The sequence below is a fragment of the Budorcas taxicolor genome, chromosome 24, assembly GCF_023091745.1.
Source record: "Budorcas taxicolor isolate Tak-1 chromosome 24, Takin1.1, whole genome shotgun sequence".
Lineage (NCBI taxonomy): Eukaryota > Metazoa > Chordata > Mammalia > Artiodactyla > Bovidae > Budorcas > Budorcas taxicolor.
In genome coordinates this window covers 36,980,509-36,998,533 of record NC_068933.1, presented here as the reverse complement: position 1 = coordinate 36,998,533, position 18,025 = coordinate 36,980,509, and the positions used below count along the sequence as shown (strand labels likewise).

Here is an 18,025-nt window from a genome sequence, read left to right as displayed (position 1 = left end):
CAATCCAACTTTAATTCCAAAGGGAGTTTTTGTGATATATCCATTTACCTCTTATTTATTAACCATCTACCATATGCCAGATATTGTTCCAGGCATTGGAAATTCATTCATGAACTAAATGGACAAGAATTCTTGCTTCATAGATCTTAACTCCATTGACACAGACATAGTGTAAACATATCCATAGTATTGTGTTCCGGAGCTCTTGTTATCAGTAATTCACGCAGGGATGCCGTTTTATAATTTACAAAGTGATTTCACATATAACTATGTCATTTAATCTCCAAACACGTAACACGGTCAGGGATGTATGAATGAAACAGATGTTAGAAACAGAAGAAAGTAAACACTTGGAGAGCTGCTTGGCCTACCGGATTCTTCACTGAATGAAGGCTTGAGCTCAGCCTGCAGAGTAATTCACAATAACTGAACGCTTTCTAGTGGAGTAACTCCAGGCTTCGTCCAGGCGTTCATCTTTAGACTGTGTTCAGGAAGAAAGGCAGAGCCCGTGCAGGGTAAGGGGAACAGCAGTGGAGGCTCGTGAGTTTATCAAATCTGTAAGGCTTGAACCGAGTACCTGTCGGAGATTTCGAGGATTGCGCAGTCCTGACTGTATCCTCAGCCGTGCTTGAGCAAGCAGCTGATTTTGCAATGCCCGTGTGTGTCGTGTCTCAACGTGCTCGCATTTTTCTCGCCAGGATGCACCTGCTGCTGCCCGACAGCAGTTCTACACTGACATGTACTGTCCAATCTGCTTACACCAAGCTTCCCTCCCCGTGGAGACCAACTGTGGACATCTCTTTTGTGGTGAGCAAACGGTTCTGCTCCTCTGGGTGAAAGGGACTGCTTAGACCGAGACCTGTGTGTGCGTGCGTGTGAGCGGGAGTCCTAATTTTCTCTCCACCACCGTCTGTATTTTTATGAGTAGGATGGATTGCTTCTGGGATCCTACTCTTCAGCCAATTTTATTGAGTGTCCGTGGGCTTAAAAAAAAAAAACCTAGTTATTCACCTCCCCAGTAAACAGCACTGTGTTTCTTTGAATAGTAAGTGTATCAGCACCACGAGGGAGTCGCTGAAGCCCTCCCTTCTTATCACCTTTCAGGTGTCTTCGTTTGTTACTTCTTCTTTCCAAAGGGTCAGGAAGGGTCTTGTCTCAGGGACCTTGCCCGAGACTTTCCCTCAGCTCTGCTACCCTTTTCTCACTCTGAGTCGACTCAGAGGTGCTTCCCTCTGTTCCTGCGTGACCCCCAGAGGCTCGCGAACCCTGGAGCATGTGGAGGAACGAGACGGAACGTTGATGTCACCCTTAGTATCCGGGCAGGCGCTGTCTACCCCTGGTTGTTCTTCCTGACCTTCCAGAAAGAGTTCATCGAGAGCAGCGGGGTGTCCTGTAGCTGTTTGCTGGCTGTGGTCATGGGAGATGGGGGAAGTTCAGTTATTCCATGCCTGCTGTGTGCTGGACACAACATACCCGCGTCTCCTCCAAGCCCACAGACAAGGAGACTGAGGTGCAGCTGTGCTGAGGTTTGGCAGAGGGCATCCCAGCTGCAGGCGGACAGAGCTCGGTTTTAAACCCGGTCTAATGTCAAAGCCAGGGCTGAATTCTGCATGATCGCTGGTTTATACCAAGACTCGCTACTTAAGGTTTCTGTCATCACTAGACCTGATTTTTATTGGGACTGTTTCCGTTTGAACCAGGATAGGGTTCTGATTGCTCCCTGGCTGTCCCCAGTTTCCGCGTCCAGACTGATTAAAACTGTAGCGTACATTGATCTGCATATTGCTCTCTCCCCTTGGTATCTTTTGTCTGAGATTCAGAATTCTGAGGTACACCGTATTCCTGTTGATGCTGTCGGGGATGAAATAGAATTTGGAACCTGTCCAGGTGACGCAGGGTTTTCTATACCTTGTGCTCCTTCGTCAGTGCTTGCCAGTCCCATTATCGCCTCACCCGTTAATTTCAGCCTCTCCCTCAGGTTTTAGCCTTAAGGAGCTACCGAATTGTAAAACACTAGTTCAATGTGTACCCTTAGTTACCTGTTGGAAGTGCTGGTGAGCAGCAAGGTAATGCAGGATCAGAGGGGTGGGGGGAATTAAGCGGCCATCAGAGGAAACAGCTGCTCCCTGCTCGGAGCTCTGGTTGCTGGTCCTTGCAGCTGGAGCCCCTCGCCGAGTCTGGCTGTGGACCCGGCCGTCCTCTCACCTGAGACCCCAGGCCAGCACTGGGAATCCGGGAGGTCTGGCTGGCTAGTTGGAGTCTGTTTGCCAGGCCGGGCCCTGGCGATTCACTGAGCAGATAACCCACGCAGCCGAAAGATGGCTGTGCTGTGCTCTTGGTTTTTCACCTCTGGGTCTGAGGTAATAGGTTAGACTCCTCCTGTTACCCTGCTCTACTTGTCGGACAGATTTATTTACTGTCTGTGGGTCCAAAGGTTAAAAAAAAAAAAAATAGCACCTAGTTATTCAACTTCACAGTAAACAGGAACGTGTCTCTTAGAATAGCAGTTCAAGGATATTGGTATGAGATGTGTGAGGGGCACTCCAGCTCAGCTCCGTGTGTGGAACTGTAGTTCTGTGCCTTTACAGAGCCAAGGATACCAGCAGCCCCCCACATCCCCTTCCTTGCATTTGTAACCCACGTCATTGTATTTAATTCTCCAGAGATCTTGTGGGGTCTCATTCCCATTTTACAAAATAAACAGATCCAGAGAGATGGTGGCCTGACTTCAGGTCATTGAGTCATCTCTCCCATCATCCAGTTGAGGTGGATCGCCCTTTTATTTATTTGTTTTAACTTTTTTTTTTTAATGTGGACTATTTTTGAAGTCTTGATTGAGTTTGTTACAATATTGCTCCTGTTGTGTATGTTCTGGTTTTTTTTTTTTTTTTTTGGCCATAAGGCATGTGGCCAAACCTCCCCAACCAGGGTTTGAACCCATACCCTCTTCATTGGAAGGTAAAATCTTACCCTCTGGACCACAGGGACGTCCCAGATCTCCCGTTTAAAGAGGGGAAAAGTTGAGGAAGCAAGAAAAAGCATCAGGCACATCCCAACAGATGTGTGTGAACCGAATGTTTATTAGTTGGCCCATGGTTTTCCAGTGTAGGCGAGCGGCAGTTACGTAACGTGCAGACAAGGACGCCTGCATTCCGATATGTGGAAATAAGATTACATCAGTCAACATGTGTCAAAGCACACTGGACTTTCTGGGTGAAAAGGTACTAGATAGATCTGAGGCGTCGTTACCGATGGTGGTAATACTCACAGATTACGATCCTTTGCTTTCACGTAGTTTCCATGTGACATTAGATTGCTCAGAGTATTTAGTAAATATTATCTAACAGCACTCTGAGAACAGAAGAAAATCCCAGATACAGGCGGTTTGGCATTTAAATTCCTCTTAAAATTGTTGAACCAGTTTCCCCTACAGTCACTAATATCCAGGTGGGCCAGCCGTGGCTTGCTCACCAGGCCCCTCAGGTACCACTGTTTCTGCCTCTGGCACGTATTCTTTTTTTATTGTAAAACCTGGAGCATCCCCCCCTCCTGTGTTCTGCCAAACCAAATCTTAGCGATCCCACAAAGTTGGGTTCAAATTCTGTACTCCTTTTGTACCAAAAGTTAACATGACACAGTTCAGGATTTAACTACCTTCTGATTGACTTGAATGTGTTGCCTTGGTATCCTCAGTCCGATTGTCAGTGCTCGCTCTGAATTGTGGACATGTGTTCGATCTGGAAGAATCAGAACAAGGAACACAGAGGCCTAAGCTGGGTGGCTGAGGCAAGAGGAAGAAAACAGAAGGCCCTGGAGGTAGCAGGAGCCAGGAAGCCCTTAGTTCGATGCACAGTGGAACCTGGACAATCCGAGAAACAGGGGCCTGCAGAGAGGAACGTGAACCGGCCCCGTAAACATCAGCCAGTGTTAAAAAATGTTCCTTCTGCGTTTGTTACTAGTCTGAGCTTGAGGGCATATACATGGAGCTTAATGACCACCATTTTTTAGAGTCTGTGAATCCAAATCTTCCCATTAGGCTGTGTTTACCTGTTTCACTGCTTGTCAACACCTGCAAGCAGAGAAGTCCAATCCACCCAGTATAAAAACTGACTCAATTACTTAACTGGATTATGAACTTTCTTTGGGCAGGAAGCATGTAATCTTTGTATCCTTTGGTTCTTTACTCATATTACCTAATTACTGTTACTTAAGCAGCTTGGTAAACTTTTAAAAATGTGGAACTTGTGTTTTTAGAACATATGCACCAAATTTGGAATGGAAAATTGACACTGATTTGTCAGTTATCATGTTTACAATCGTGTTCAGTTACTTTATTTATTTTGCATAAGAAGTGCAATAATTTCTGTTAAGCCTTATAGCACTGAAGCAGTTTATGCTTGCTTTGTTTTTTTTTAATTGGAAGATAATTGCTTTACAACGTTATATTGGTTTCTGCTATTCAGCAATGTGAATCAGTCATATAGATATGTATATTTCCTCCCTTCTGAGCCCCCCGGCCTTCCCTCACCACACCCCGCGAGGTCATCACAGAGCACCAAGCTGGGCCCCCTGTGATTCCAGCAGTTTTCTGCTCGCTACTGAGCTGACACGTGGGCTGAGTATATGTTGGTGCTACTGGCTCAATTTGGCCCATCCTTCCCACGCCATGCCCACAGGTCTCTTCTCTGCGTCTGCATCTCTGTTCCTGCGCTGCGTGGAGGTTCATCGGTACCATTTTCCTAGATTCCATATATATGCATTAATATACGATCTTTGTCTTTATATTTTTTTACTTACTTCACTATGTATAACAGGCTCTAGGTTCATCCACCTCAGTAGAACTGACTCAAATGTGATATTCTATTGTGTGTATATACATATGCACCACAGCTGCTCTATCTATCCTTCTGTTGATGGACATCTGAGTTGCTTCCACGTCCTAGCTGTTGTAAATAGTGCTGCTCTGAACGGAGGGGTACGTGTGTCATTTTCAATTATGATTTCCCTAGGGTGTATGCCCAGTAGTGGGATTGCTGGGTCATATGGAAGTTTTATTCCTAGTTTTTTGTTTGTTTTTTTAAGCAGTCTTCACACTGTTCCCCACAGAAGCTGTATCAGTTTACCTTCCCACCAACAGTGCGAGAGGATTCCCTTTCTCCCACACCCTCACCTGCATTAAATGTCTGTAGTATTTTTGATGATGACCATTCTGACTGGTACGAGGTGATACCTCACTGGAGTCTTGATTTGCATTTCTTGTAGTAATGAGCGCTGTTGAGCATCTTTTCATGTGTGTGTTGGCCATCTGTGTATGTTTCTTTGGAGAAATGTCTGTTTAGATCTTCTGCCCGTGTTTGGATCGGGTTGTTCATTTTTCTGATACTGAGCTGCATGAGCTGCTTGTATGTTTTGTACAGTAATCATCAGTTGCTTGGTTTATGATCATTTTCTCCTGTTCTGAAGGTTTTATTTTCCTCTTGGTGTGCAAAAGCTTTTATGTTTAATTAGGTCCAATTGGTTTATTTTTGTTTTTATTTCCATTACTCTGGGAGGTGGGTCAAAGAGGACTTGTTGTGATTTATGTCAGAGTGTTCTGCCTATGTTTTCCTCTAAGAGTTTTATAGTTTCTGGCTTCATGCTTGCTTTTGAGTGTAAAAATGCTTGTATCATAGCTTGTAATTTAAATTTAAATTAAAATATATTTCAGTGGCTAGGAATTGTTATTAGATTTGAATTTGCCTGAAGAGTTGGTTGGATGAAGTAAAAAACATTCTAAAGTAGGTGATGATGTTAAAATATTTCAAATATATGAAACTTTCTCGGGATATATGGGCTTAACAACATCAGTATCGATCTTTTCTTCCCATTAGGTACCTGCATTGTGGCATACTGGCGATACGGTTCGTGGCTTGGGGCAATCAGTTGTCCAATCTGTCGACAAACGGTAATGTTGGTGTCCAGAAAACATCATTTATACAAGTCCATTTTGTAAATTGGGCTTCCCTGGTGTCTCAGCTGGTAAAGAATCCACCTGCAATGCAGGAGGCCCCAGTTCAATTCCTGGGTCGAGAAGATCTGCTGGAGAAAGCATCAGCTACCCACTCCAGTATTCTTGGGCTTCCCTGGTGTCTCAGCTGGTAAAAAATCTGCCTTCAGTGTGGGAGACCTGGGCTTGATCCCTGGGTTGAGAAGATCCCCTGAAGAAGGGAAAGACTACCACTCCAGTACTCTGGCCTGGCGAATTCTATGGACTGTATAGTCCATGGGGTCAGAAAGAGTCAGACACGATTATATAGTTTCTGTATCTGACTCTTGAATTATTATTATATTTTTAGCAGGACTTCATTTATCCAAAGCTTCTATGATGTTTCTCCATTTTTTTTTTAAATGTCTGTAAGATGCCCCAAAGAAGGGAATTCCCTTTGATATCCCTTTAGTTGTTGTGAGAAAAAAAAACTGGTAAATGAGTCTCCCACCCCACACCCCAAATCCTAAGAAGTCTTTGCTGTAACTCCAGCAAAGGAATAACTGAACTAGCAATCAGGCTTAAGCAAATATCCCCCACATAGACTTCTTTTGAAAAAAACTGTTCTTTGGTTGTACTTTATTTTTAATCTACCCTTCCATGCTGAGGATCCAGATAGCTTTAAATGATGAACAATGCTTTTTAAAAAAAGTCTCTTTTGGCAACAGCAGCCACATTGCATTATCAGAACAGATCAGACCATCCTAGTTGATATAGAAACTACATCAGGAGGATGGCAGTGAGCTTTTATAAACACATATTTAAGGCGGAAATGTTAGGACACACGAGATGCGCCCAATGGTCTCCATTCCTTTGACACTCCGGAGACACAAAATACTGAAAACTCTGGGAAACTGAAGTTCTTTGTTTTTAAATTAATAAATATAGCAAAGTGGGGTGTTCTATCAATTGTACATGGTTTTTCAAAATTTCCTTTATATTTAATTTTTCATTTAAAATACACGCCTGAAAATGAGTCCTGAACGTGTGGGAGGTCTTCCAGGGCAAATGGAAGTCCTGACCAGGACAAAGAGCTTCCAAGTCGAGAAGCCAGACTTGAGCGCCTCCATTTGCTCACTCTGGCAGCCCCACTGAGACGGGAAAGGCGTCAACCCAGAGAGAGCACAGAACAGAACCAGAGAAGGAGCAGCAGGTTTTCAAAAATTCTTCGTCAACTCTAATGGACATACAGAAAAGCACGCAAATAAAGTATAGCTCACCGACTTACCACAAAGCCGCACCTGCGTAACCAACAAAGGTCTGTCCAGTCAAGGCTATGGTGTTTCCAGTAGTCATGTATAGATATGAGAGTTGGACCATAAAGAAAGCTGAGCACCGAAGAATTGATGCTTTTGAATTGTGGTGTTGGAGAAGACTCTTGAGAGTCCCTTGGACTGCAAAAAGATCAAACCAGTCCATCCTAAAGGAAATCAGTCCCGAATATTCATTGGAAGGACTGATGCTGAAACTGAAACTCCAGTACTTTGGCCGCCTGATGTGAAGAACTGACTCATTGGAAAAGACCCTGATGCTGGGAAAGATTGAAGGCAGGAGAAGGGTTAGGGTTAGGGTTAGGGTTGAAGGCAGGAGATGGTTGGATGGCATCACCGACTTCATGGACATGAGGTTGGGTAAACTCCGGGAGTTGGTGATGGACAGGGAGGCCTGGTGTGCTGCAGTCCATGGGGTCGCAAAGAGTCGGACACAACCGAGCAACTGAACTGAAGGGAGTAACCACCACCTCGATGAAGAACTGGAAACTGGCTGCAGCCTCAGAAGCCTCTGCAGTGCCTCGTCCAAGTCTCTGCCCTCCTCGCCACCTTTCTCTCCTAGAGGTGACCACCATGTGACTGTCAGGACTGCTGTCGTAACGACCCTAATAGTCCTCATCTGGACCAGCCTAATTGGACCATGCTAATAGTTTATAGTTTCGTCGCCTCAGGATGCTCATCTGGATTACTGTTTCATTTTGCCTGATTTTTGGACGTTGTATAAATAAAACCATGTAGAATGTATTGTGAGACACAAACACACAGAAACGTACACACACGTGTGTGCCTCTCAGCCGTCGTTCTGGCTTATCCACTCCCCTCCGTCACTTCTTTCTTTTTTGGTCAGAGAGACAGAGGTTCAAGGCTTCTCTACTTCTTGCCTCTTCATCTCCAGATTCTGCCTCTGTCATCTTTTTTGTCATGTGATTAGGAGAAAAGTGAGTTTTTGGTCCCACCTCTCCGGCTGATTTCACAAGGCGGTCAACGCGGAAGCTTCCCTGCCGGCGCACCTCTCATCTCTGCCAGCAACATGGAGGCCAGGCCGAAGGTCTGCGCTGAAGACTTAGATCCAGCACCTGTTCCCTCTTCCTGCCACCCCACGTGGCTTTTCATAAGGCATATGTATATTCGCATCCTTTGGAATGCACCTATGTTGACTAGAGGCTAGAAGATGGAGATACAGTTCTTTTAATACAATAGCTTGTAGGTTCCCCAACTGCAGAGGAAGCGGCCCCCTTCATCTACCTGCCTGACCACCTGCTTCACTGGGGATGGCACGCAGGCTGCTGCCTGTGACTGCAGCAGGCTCACGCATTTCCCCTGGGCGTGCACACTTGATATACCAGCGGTCCAGCCATGTTCCTCGGGCAAGCCCCCGTGTCAGGCGTTCTAGACACCCCAGACAGAGGAAGTCCTTGCCCTCTGGCACCATTGTAATGCCTACCCCAGTGCTTTATGACAGCTGCATTCAAGCCTGCCTCCCCTTCTGTCTAGAGGACTGTGAGCACTGGGGGCAAGGCCACATCTTCACTTTTTTGTATCTAGCATTTAGCACAGTGCCTCGCCCAGAATAAGTGTTAGCTGCTCAGTCGAGTCCGACTCTCTGCAGCCCCGTGGGCTGTAGTCCACCTATCTCCTCCGTCCATGGGATTTCCCAGGCAAGAATACTGGAGTGGGTTGCCATTCCCTTCTCCAGGAGATCTTCCTGACCCAGGGATCGAATGCAGGTCTCCTGCATAACAGGCGGATTCTTCGCTGTCTGAGCCACCAGGGAAGCCTGGCCCAGAGCAGGTGCTCAGTTAATGTTCAGTGAAGAATTCACTGCATTAACAAGCGGCTGCGGCTGCTGTTCCTGTCCCCTGCTGCTCTCTCTCAGTGGTTCCTGTGTTTTGCTGCTTGGGAAGCATCCGAGCAGTCAAGTCCTGGTTCTGTAGCTGAGCTGAGGAAGGGTCAAAAACACAGCGAGATGATTGAAACCCAAGATCTATCCTGACTGCTTCCCATTTCTCTGGGAGCTCTTACATTTTAAATGTACTTGTTTTTGAGGTTCCATCATCTTCAGATTACACAAGTGTAGCCCCGGGACGTTTGTGATCCTCCTTACCTCTCCACAGAGGAAACAGGGTTAAACGTAGTACTTTATACGAGAGTGTCAAGAATTACCTTTTTGATCGTAGTAGAGATGGGTGCAGTGACTTCATGTCTCTATTTTAGTTGGTGGCATTCAAAGAGAATTCAGATGCCAGTGAGGATAAGGAGTCATGATTTTAATTGAAGATGAAATCCCTAATTTTTCTCTTTCAAAATAATTAGTATATATATTTTTTATGTCACTTTGCTCCTGAGTATTTTCTCATCATTCTCGTATCTTCAAATATCCGTTAGCCCAAAGAGAGAACCACTGACTTGCTCCCTGGTGTGGATTGAAAAGTCTTTGAACCATTGTTCATTTTATTTTACAGGAGTGCAAACAACATTTTGAATTGGATTTTATTGTAAGGAAACAATAACTTATTTTCCTCTCCTGTGTGGCCTTTGTTAAAAGAAATGAGCGAAATCTAAATTCAGGAGCTTACCTCATTTTACTACATATAAATACTAACACAAGATGAAAAAAATTAATGCTCCAGAAAGGTGTGCCAACTTTTTTTTTTTTTTTCCTGTAATATCCAGGTGACTTTACTGCTACCAGTATTTGGTGAAAATGACCAGTCTCAGGATGTTGTCTCATTGCATCAGGATATCAGTGATTATAACCGGAGATTCTCAGGGCAGCCCAGATCTGTAAGTAATGTTGCAGCAGTTGCAGAGTTAGAGTGGAGTGATACTTGTCTTTTGTGAAGTGAGATTTACCAGCAAATAACTCTCTACCTGTGAAAAGTCTGGATGTGTTGGGTAAATTCTTCACCTTCATCGTTGTTGTTTACAGCTCTCCCAAGGACTGGTTTTCTTATCTTTAAAAAATGGCGTTATAAAACTTGTTACAAAGCGGCACCAGCCAAAACAAAGCAACAGAAAACATTGGAGGGAAAGGTGAAATTATCAGACTCTTACGCAATTCTAAAATAGGGGTTGTTGATGGGAAACTTACAACCGAGAACTTCCGGAGGGAGTTCTCTAGTTGTGTTTCCTCTTTATTTACCCTGTTTGAATTGTTTCCTTAAGGAATCCTAAGTTTTGAGGGTTTCGTATGTCAGGTATTTAAAAACATTCAGTTTTTAAAAGAAATAGTGTTAATTCTACAGCTGCCCCTCCTCCCCCAAAAGGCACCTGATAGATTAAAAACTCACACTTTACTGACTCATCCCAGTGTTCTCCAAATGCAACAGAGGATTCTAGAAGTGCATGTGTGACTGAATATTTACTTCGAAACCCAGAACACAGTACAAACCCATACAGGACGCTCCAGGCACCGACGTCCACCTGCTCAGCAAGCATCCCAGCGGGATGTTCCTGGCGTCTCAGCCACGAGACGTAACATGAAGGGCACTGCCCAGAACGCATGTCCTTCTGCTTGTCTCCTGGCTTACTTCTCATCCTTCGGGTTGTCCCTAAACAGACCTTCCTCGGAGAGGCTGTCCCTAATCAACCGGGTGGTCTCTGTCCTCACCCTCCGACTTTGTTCATTACCGTTCTCTCAGGAGACAGTTTCCCGAGGGTGAGGACCGTGTTTATTTATTCACTACTGTAATCTCAGTGCCTGGGATACGGTCAGCCTTACTGTCTGTAGAACTTCAGTCAGTACAGTTCAGTTGCTCAGTCGTGTCTGACTCTCCGCAACCCCATGGACTGCAGCACAGCCTCCCTGTCCACCACCAACTCCCGGAGTTCACTCACACTCATTTCCATCGAGTCAGTGATGCCATCCAACCATCTCATCCTCTGTCATCCCCTTCTCCTCCTGCCTTCAGTCTTTCCCAGCTTCAGGGTCTTTTCCAATGAGTTGACTCTTCACCTCAGGTGGCCAAAGTATTGGAGCTTCAGCATCAGTCCTTCCAGTGAATATTCAGGACTGATTTCCTTTAGGATGGACTGGTTGGATCTCCTTGCAGTCCAAGGGACCCTCAAGAGTCTTCTCCAACACCACAGTTCAAAAGCATCAATTCTTTGGCACTCAGCTTTCTTTATGGTCCAACTCTCACATCCATACATGACTACTGGAAAAACCATAGCTTTGACTGGGCAGACCTTTGTTGGCAAAGTAATGTCTCTGCTTTTTAATATGCTGTCTAGCATATAACTTACTGTTATCCCTAAGATAGAAATGATACTACACCTCTGTATTAAACACCTGTGTAGACTTGTGCTCCCATGTACGTACTGTGTAGATGTGTGCTCCCACGTACGTACTGTTCCTCATTTGTGATGGCAGGTACGTTTAAAGGCGTACATATAGTTTGCCTGTTGTGGATGGTGATGGGCCAGTCTTTTAGATGTCTGAGGTGCAAGAAAAGCTTGACCAGGTCACTACTATCCTCCTTGGGTATTTGGGAGCCTCTTCTGCTGTTTCTTATCTAGCAGTTTTCTTACATATCCTCCATAGGCATCTTAGGACGATTCTTTGAAAATCAGTGTTTCAAATTCAGGAACAACCACTGAGGTTAAAAAAAATTCATTTAAAGACATTCATTTATATTTTAAAGTGTGAAGCATACCATTGCTCAATTATTTTCTGTGTGTCAGATATATACTTTAATGAGTAAGAAAGCTTGGTGTGTGATGAAATTACAATTTAATAAAGATATTTAGCTCTTAGTTTGGTATTTTACCTCAGAGTTGGAGTCATACTGTGATTAATGTACAAATATTTCTTGATGGCCCATTTCATATTTTCTTGTCTAGTCACTACAGATTTTGTGTAAATGATAACGGTATGAGAACTGAACAAAATAGCTCTGATAAAGGACAGAGAAGTATTCAAAGGACGTACCAGCTGGTCATTAGAATATTTGAAGTAATTTTCCATAGACCTTGTGAGAGCTGTATAGCTGATTTACTTTAAATATTAGTTTCTTCCATAGAAAACAGAAAATTGACCTAGGAAGTGATCCTAAAAAACACCACTCCTGTTTTTTGTGACCAGTTTTCCAAAAGGAGTTACAAGGTGGTATCTAGAGGGGTTTTTAAAACTGTTATCTCATCACTAGCTTAGTTCTTCCCATTTTCATCTCCATTTCCCTCTCAACTTAGATGGCACTTGTTAGACCAATAAAATACATACTTAGTGTTGGATTTATGATATTTATGCAGATAGCTAGCAGTAGGTGAACTGTGGGCAGCGGAATGACCACAGGAAGTGACGTCCTTCCCCTGGCCAGTTTCTCTTGCATCTCCCAGCCCCTCAGAAATGAGACCTCAAGGGAGGGACTGAAGGGTACTCATTACTACACAGGACCTTACGGGTCACGCAGGCAGCCAGCAGCTGCACAGAGCGAGCGACAAGTCTGCAGTCCGATAGTCAGCTGACTCACTCAAGGTCATACAAATATGTGCGGGTGCTTTTCTTTTTCAAACAGTTTTATTTGCATGTGATTTACATGCCAGAAAGTAAACCTGTTTCAATTATATAATTCAGTGGTTTTCAGTATATTTACAGAGTAAATATAATCTAATTATTAGTCTGTATATATTCAGAAAAATAATCATTTCCAGATAAGGGTAAGGCCTGGCATTCCAGAAATCACTGTGGCAATTAGTAATTCACTTAAACTCAAGTTCAACAGAATAAACATCCTAAGAAGGAAATCAGTTTCACTGATACTCTTAGATGGTCAAAGCCATCCAAGTTGATGTGTCTATATATTTATATAATATATATATACTTATATGTTCTATATATATTGTCTGACAATTTATAAAGGTCTTTTATAACAATATCTTTTCTAGGTCTTAATATTCCTTGTGGCATATATTCAGTTAGATGCGGACTTATCTCGAGTAGGTTAAACAACTTTCCTCAAGGTCACCTGGCTAATAAGGGATTGAGTTTGAGTTCAAGCCCAGATCTGTCCAACCTTAAAGCTGAGACTTGAGCTCAAGCCTCAGCTTAATGCTACACACAGGTTCTTCGTTGTTTATTTTACTAACTCAAAGTAGAGATAACTTGAATTTTGTATTACTAATACTGTATCGTGTATTTTAAGTTTGTTGATACTTTAGTTGCTTTTCAGTTATCTGTAATAAGACCTATTTTATAAAAACCTACTGAGCAAAGAACTGTGTTTTAAATAAAATGAGTAAGTAGAATATACTGTTCCATCAGTATGTGAAACTCCTTCATTTATGTTAATAACTGTCTGCACGTTTTAAGAAAATTGTATTATTTTGAAGTCTGACACCTTCCATACTGAATCGTAATATTTGTTCTTCTTCTGCCAGATTATGGAAAGAATTATGGACCTCCCCACTTTACTGAGGCATGCATTCAGAGAGATGTTTTCAGTCGGGGGCCTTTTCTGGATGTTCCGTATAAGGATAATACTTTGTTTGATGGGAGCGTTTTTCTATCTTGTATCACCTCTAGATTTTGTACCCGAAGCCTTGTTTGGAATTCTCGGCTTTCTCGATGATTTCTTTGTCATCTTTTTGTTGCTCATCTACATCTCTATTATGTATCGAGAAGTAATAACACAGAGACTAAACAGATGAAAAAAAACGACTTTACTAAAACATCTGAGCTGATGTATAACATCAGACAAAAGGACCATGGCAGTATGCAGCATCTGAATATTATCTAATGAGCTTAAAACCACTTTATGGCAAACATTTGATGATCATTTGGCAAACACCTAGCAATATATGACTGGAATTTTTACATGTCACAGATTCTAATATTAAGGTTAGAATTAGAATGATTTACAACTGTATCTTGAGTCTGTGTTGTCTATAAACTCTGGAAAAATATGGAATTACATAAAATGGGATGCTTCTTTTTCTTGTATCTTCTCCGCCCCACCCCCAAATTACTCAGATTAATTGAATGTTTAGTGGGATATTGTCAGATGTAAAGTTTATCAGATTCATCCTCCTCAGTGAGTTACCTACATGATAATACACTGCTATGAGCCTCACCTAAATATTTTTGTTACAATAAAATATTGTACAATATTGGGGAAAAGTCAGTGTTTCTTTGAGTATTAGCTAACTTTTGTGCATTTGAAGCATTTCTGCTTTTCCACTCCAATATAATTCTTAGTTATCAGCTGAAAGTGAAAGAAGAAACTTGAACTTTGTTAATTTGCTTTCATCATCTTGGTTTACAGAACACTTAATCAATAGAAGAATTAAGAAACTGTAAGACATCAGTCTGCAGACAGCATACTTGATACTCTGTTACGGCATTTCCGTAAGAGTTTGGTCCTTTTATAGGCATAGCATTTAAAAGTATCAATAACTTCTAAAGGGAATTTCGTTTTTCAGGAACCTGGGTGATACTGCAGACACATGGCAGCTCAGTGCCTCCCTCGGGAGGATGGTTCTCATGACTGTGAGCACCAAAGACCTTAGGAGGGGACTCTCTTCTGCTTTGTGTTAGTTGCTCGGTCGTGTCCAACTTTTTGTGACCCCATGGACTGTAGCCCAACAGGCTCCTCTGTCTGTGGGATTCTTCAGGCAAGAATACTGGAGTGGGTAGCCATTCCCTTCTCCAGAGGATCTTCCCAACCTAAAGATCAATCCTGGGTCTCTCGAATTGCAGGTGATTCTTTACCATTTGAGCCACTAGGGATGCTTATAAGGAGGGTACTAGGAGCACGATTTAAATCTGACAAGAGAAATAAACAGTGGGCTGTAGCAACAGGTGGACAGATTTGGTTAATTTTCTGTCAGAAAACTGTTGTAGTACTGTCCCTAGATGGCAGGATATAGCCCAGATTCATCAGGCCTCGTGCAGAAGGCAATGAATATGGAAGTTATCTCGGTGTTTGGATGACTATGGCATAAGTACCTAAGCTCCCCTCTCCTCTGCCGTTTTCTGTTTGCGAAGAATCAAAACCGCAAGTATTATGACATCTTAAGTCCCTCAGCTGGCACTGCTCGTGAGTGACCTGGGCTGCAGGGTGGTCTCTGATCCCCAGGGCTTGGGCAGTGTCAGCTCTGCCCCTGCAGTCCCCGCTGGTCTTCCGATCCACCCACACGTCAGGGGGCCTCGCTGTGGACAGACTGGGAGAAACGTAGGTCAGTCCCAGTCTTCCAGGTGAGCCAGATGCTATCAACTGACGAGATGCTGAATAGTGATATGTCAACAACAGCGTCTTGTCATTTGGGCCTAAGACCAAACTGCTGCTTGTCAGAGAGGAAAACAAAATTCTTAAGTACAGCACAGTGTATTTAAAGCAATTTCTTGCACACTTTTCATTTTCCCCTCAAGACAGTTACGTGAAGGAGGCAGGGCATTGCTTTCCTCTTCACAGATGAAACTCTGGCTATAGATAAAAGGGTTTTTTTTTTGTCTGAAGCCAGGTGCAAATAAGTGACTGCACTGGTATCAGATGACTAGGATTCCTACATGGGAAGAAACTGGGATCCTTTGGAAGATGTTTGGAACCTACAGAGGCATAGGAAAGGTCTAGAAAGATGCCACATCACAGCTGCACGAATCCTGACTCTACAGTTGCCAGTCTGCTGCTCACAGGATGGCACATTTCACAGGGAAACATTTCAGCTGTACTGACTTGAAAAGCAGCGAGTAGGAGTAGGAGTTTGTTATACCACCATTCACTAGTCTCGAAATGCATCTCCTAACAACTGCACGTTTGGTGTGGGGCTACAGCCGTGTTGTTTGTGAAAGGGTTTCATTTTCTGTGCATGTGTTCTGCTTCAAGTGTCACACTTAGCCACGCTTTTACTGTAATATCTGGAATTCCTTCTACGGCTTTCCTGGTAGAGGTGTATTGTACCAACTTTTGTAACATACAACACTGTGTGAAGTCTTACTCAATTGAAAAGGGAACATGCTGGCATCTCAGAATTCTAGAGCTGTTTATTATGTCACCTTGATTGATCAGTGATGATAAATGTAAAGGGATCTGAGTATATAAAGCAGGTAGAGTCAATCAGTATTTTAAACATCATAGTAGTACTTCTGTGATTCAGTTAGAGCTCATAAATCAAAGCAACAATTTGGATTTTTATAAACAATAATACTGTAACTTTCACAAAAACAGATGGTCCAACCCCACGAGCAGGTGATAACTTGGGCAGCTCTGTGGGGAGCAAGACGGAGGAAACAGTTGTCTAACTGCCCAGTAGACCAGTGGTTCAAGCAACCACCGTTCTCAGCACCTGAAAGCAAAAGCAACACAAGAAATGGCTGTGTTGGCCCCTGTGCTTGCAGATAACCTACCTCACAGAGTTGTTTCAGAGGATTGACAGTTTGGTTCAAACTTTATGGTTTAAGAGTTTGTCAAGCAGTTATTCTTTTGAATAAAAGCAACATGTGTAAAATTTACAAGTGGCTGTTACTGTCTGGTTTCTTTGATACTGTTCGCTTTAATTTCAGAACTCCTGAAATAGCATTCAATATAATGGTTGTGATGACTTCCTTTTTTTACTAATTTTGCTTTGATATTTAAAATAATTTTAAACATAGAAATGTTTTTGAGGAATATTATTTAATCAGGGCAATCTATATTAATTCTAGACAGTTAAGGGTGAAATTGGAATGAGAGTTAAGACTTGTACCCTGATTCCCACCCCATGAGTGTCTATCTTATTGAAATGGTATGGTTGATAAGTGAAAGGAGTGAGGCCTAGGAAGGGCACTCAAGGTGTTCAGGCCCTAAAACCTAAGAATCTCCCCAGAGCAGGCAGGTGGGCTTTAGGGGCTGCTGACAGGAGGTGATCCTGTTGCAGAGGTAAAGACAGTCGTCGAGCTTTTGTCGTAGCATCAGAACCAGACCACCGTAGTGGCGTCCGTGTCTGTTCTGAGCACGGCCTTCTTGGTTGCAGGCACATCTGAGGTGCTGTCAGTCACCGTCGCCCCCATCCACTGCCGCTCCTGTCTCGTCCCAATCCAGACGGGGTACCAGGGCAGGACACCGCTGTCAGACAACACTGAGCCTGTCTGAACGCTGTCCTTTTCCTTCCAGACGATCACCTCTTGAGGGGAATGTAGTATGTGACACTGAAGAGGGCTAAATACTAAATAAAGATGTTTAGTTACAGCTAAGAGTTTAATTAAAACATTCACTCTGCTAATCAGTATTACAGAAAACCTATAATTTATATCTACATGAAAATCTTGTTTCACGAATCCTATAATGTCAGAGCTATCAGGGACCTTAGAAACTGATTTTTTGTTTTCTCTGTGAAAACCAGACAGAAACTATGGATAGCTCCCCAGCTACACAGAGGTATAGTTTTGGTTCATTTTCAGGGGATTCAAAGAGCTGACCATTCGTGGATTCCAAATTAAGAATTCTTCAGTCCTACAACCTCACCCTACAGATGAAAAGAATGAGGCCCAGAGGGAATGAATGTGGGGGTATTTTAATATAAAAACTTTATAGAAAAAGTAGCATAGCTGGATAGAAACTAAAACCTAAACTATTAGAGATCAGTAATAGCCTTAGCCTTCTCCAACACCAAAACAAGCGGCTTATTTTTCTTCAGTGTACCCTTCTAGAAAAACTGAGACAAAACTTACCCTTTTCAGCTTAAGGGGTAAATGTTCTGTGTTCCTTGAAAAAATGTTCTATTACTAAACGAATTAGCCTCTGAAGACTTTGAA

At 43.1% G+C, this 18,025-nt stretch overlaps 1 protein-coding gene across 1 annotated transcript in view; it reads left to right on the top strand.

Annotated features, from left to right (window-relative positions):
- RNF170 (ring finger protein 170) overlaps positions 1-16,654 on the top strand; it is a 34,207-nt gene extending 17,553 nt beyond the window's left edge. Inside the window, exons 4-7 of the mRNA XM_052661345.1 lie at positions 699-807; positions 5,871-5,944; positions 9,970-10,080; positions 13,675-16,654. Of these exons, the coding sequence (XP_052517305.1) occupies positions 699-807; positions 5,871-5,944; positions 9,970-10,080; positions 13,675-13,944 (564 nt within the window). The 3' untranslated portion in view covers positions 13,945-16,654. The remainder of the gene's footprint in view (positions 1-698; positions 808-5,870; positions 5,945-9,969; positions 10,081-13,674) is intronic.
- Positions 16,655-18,025: the final 1,371 nt, after the last annotated feature.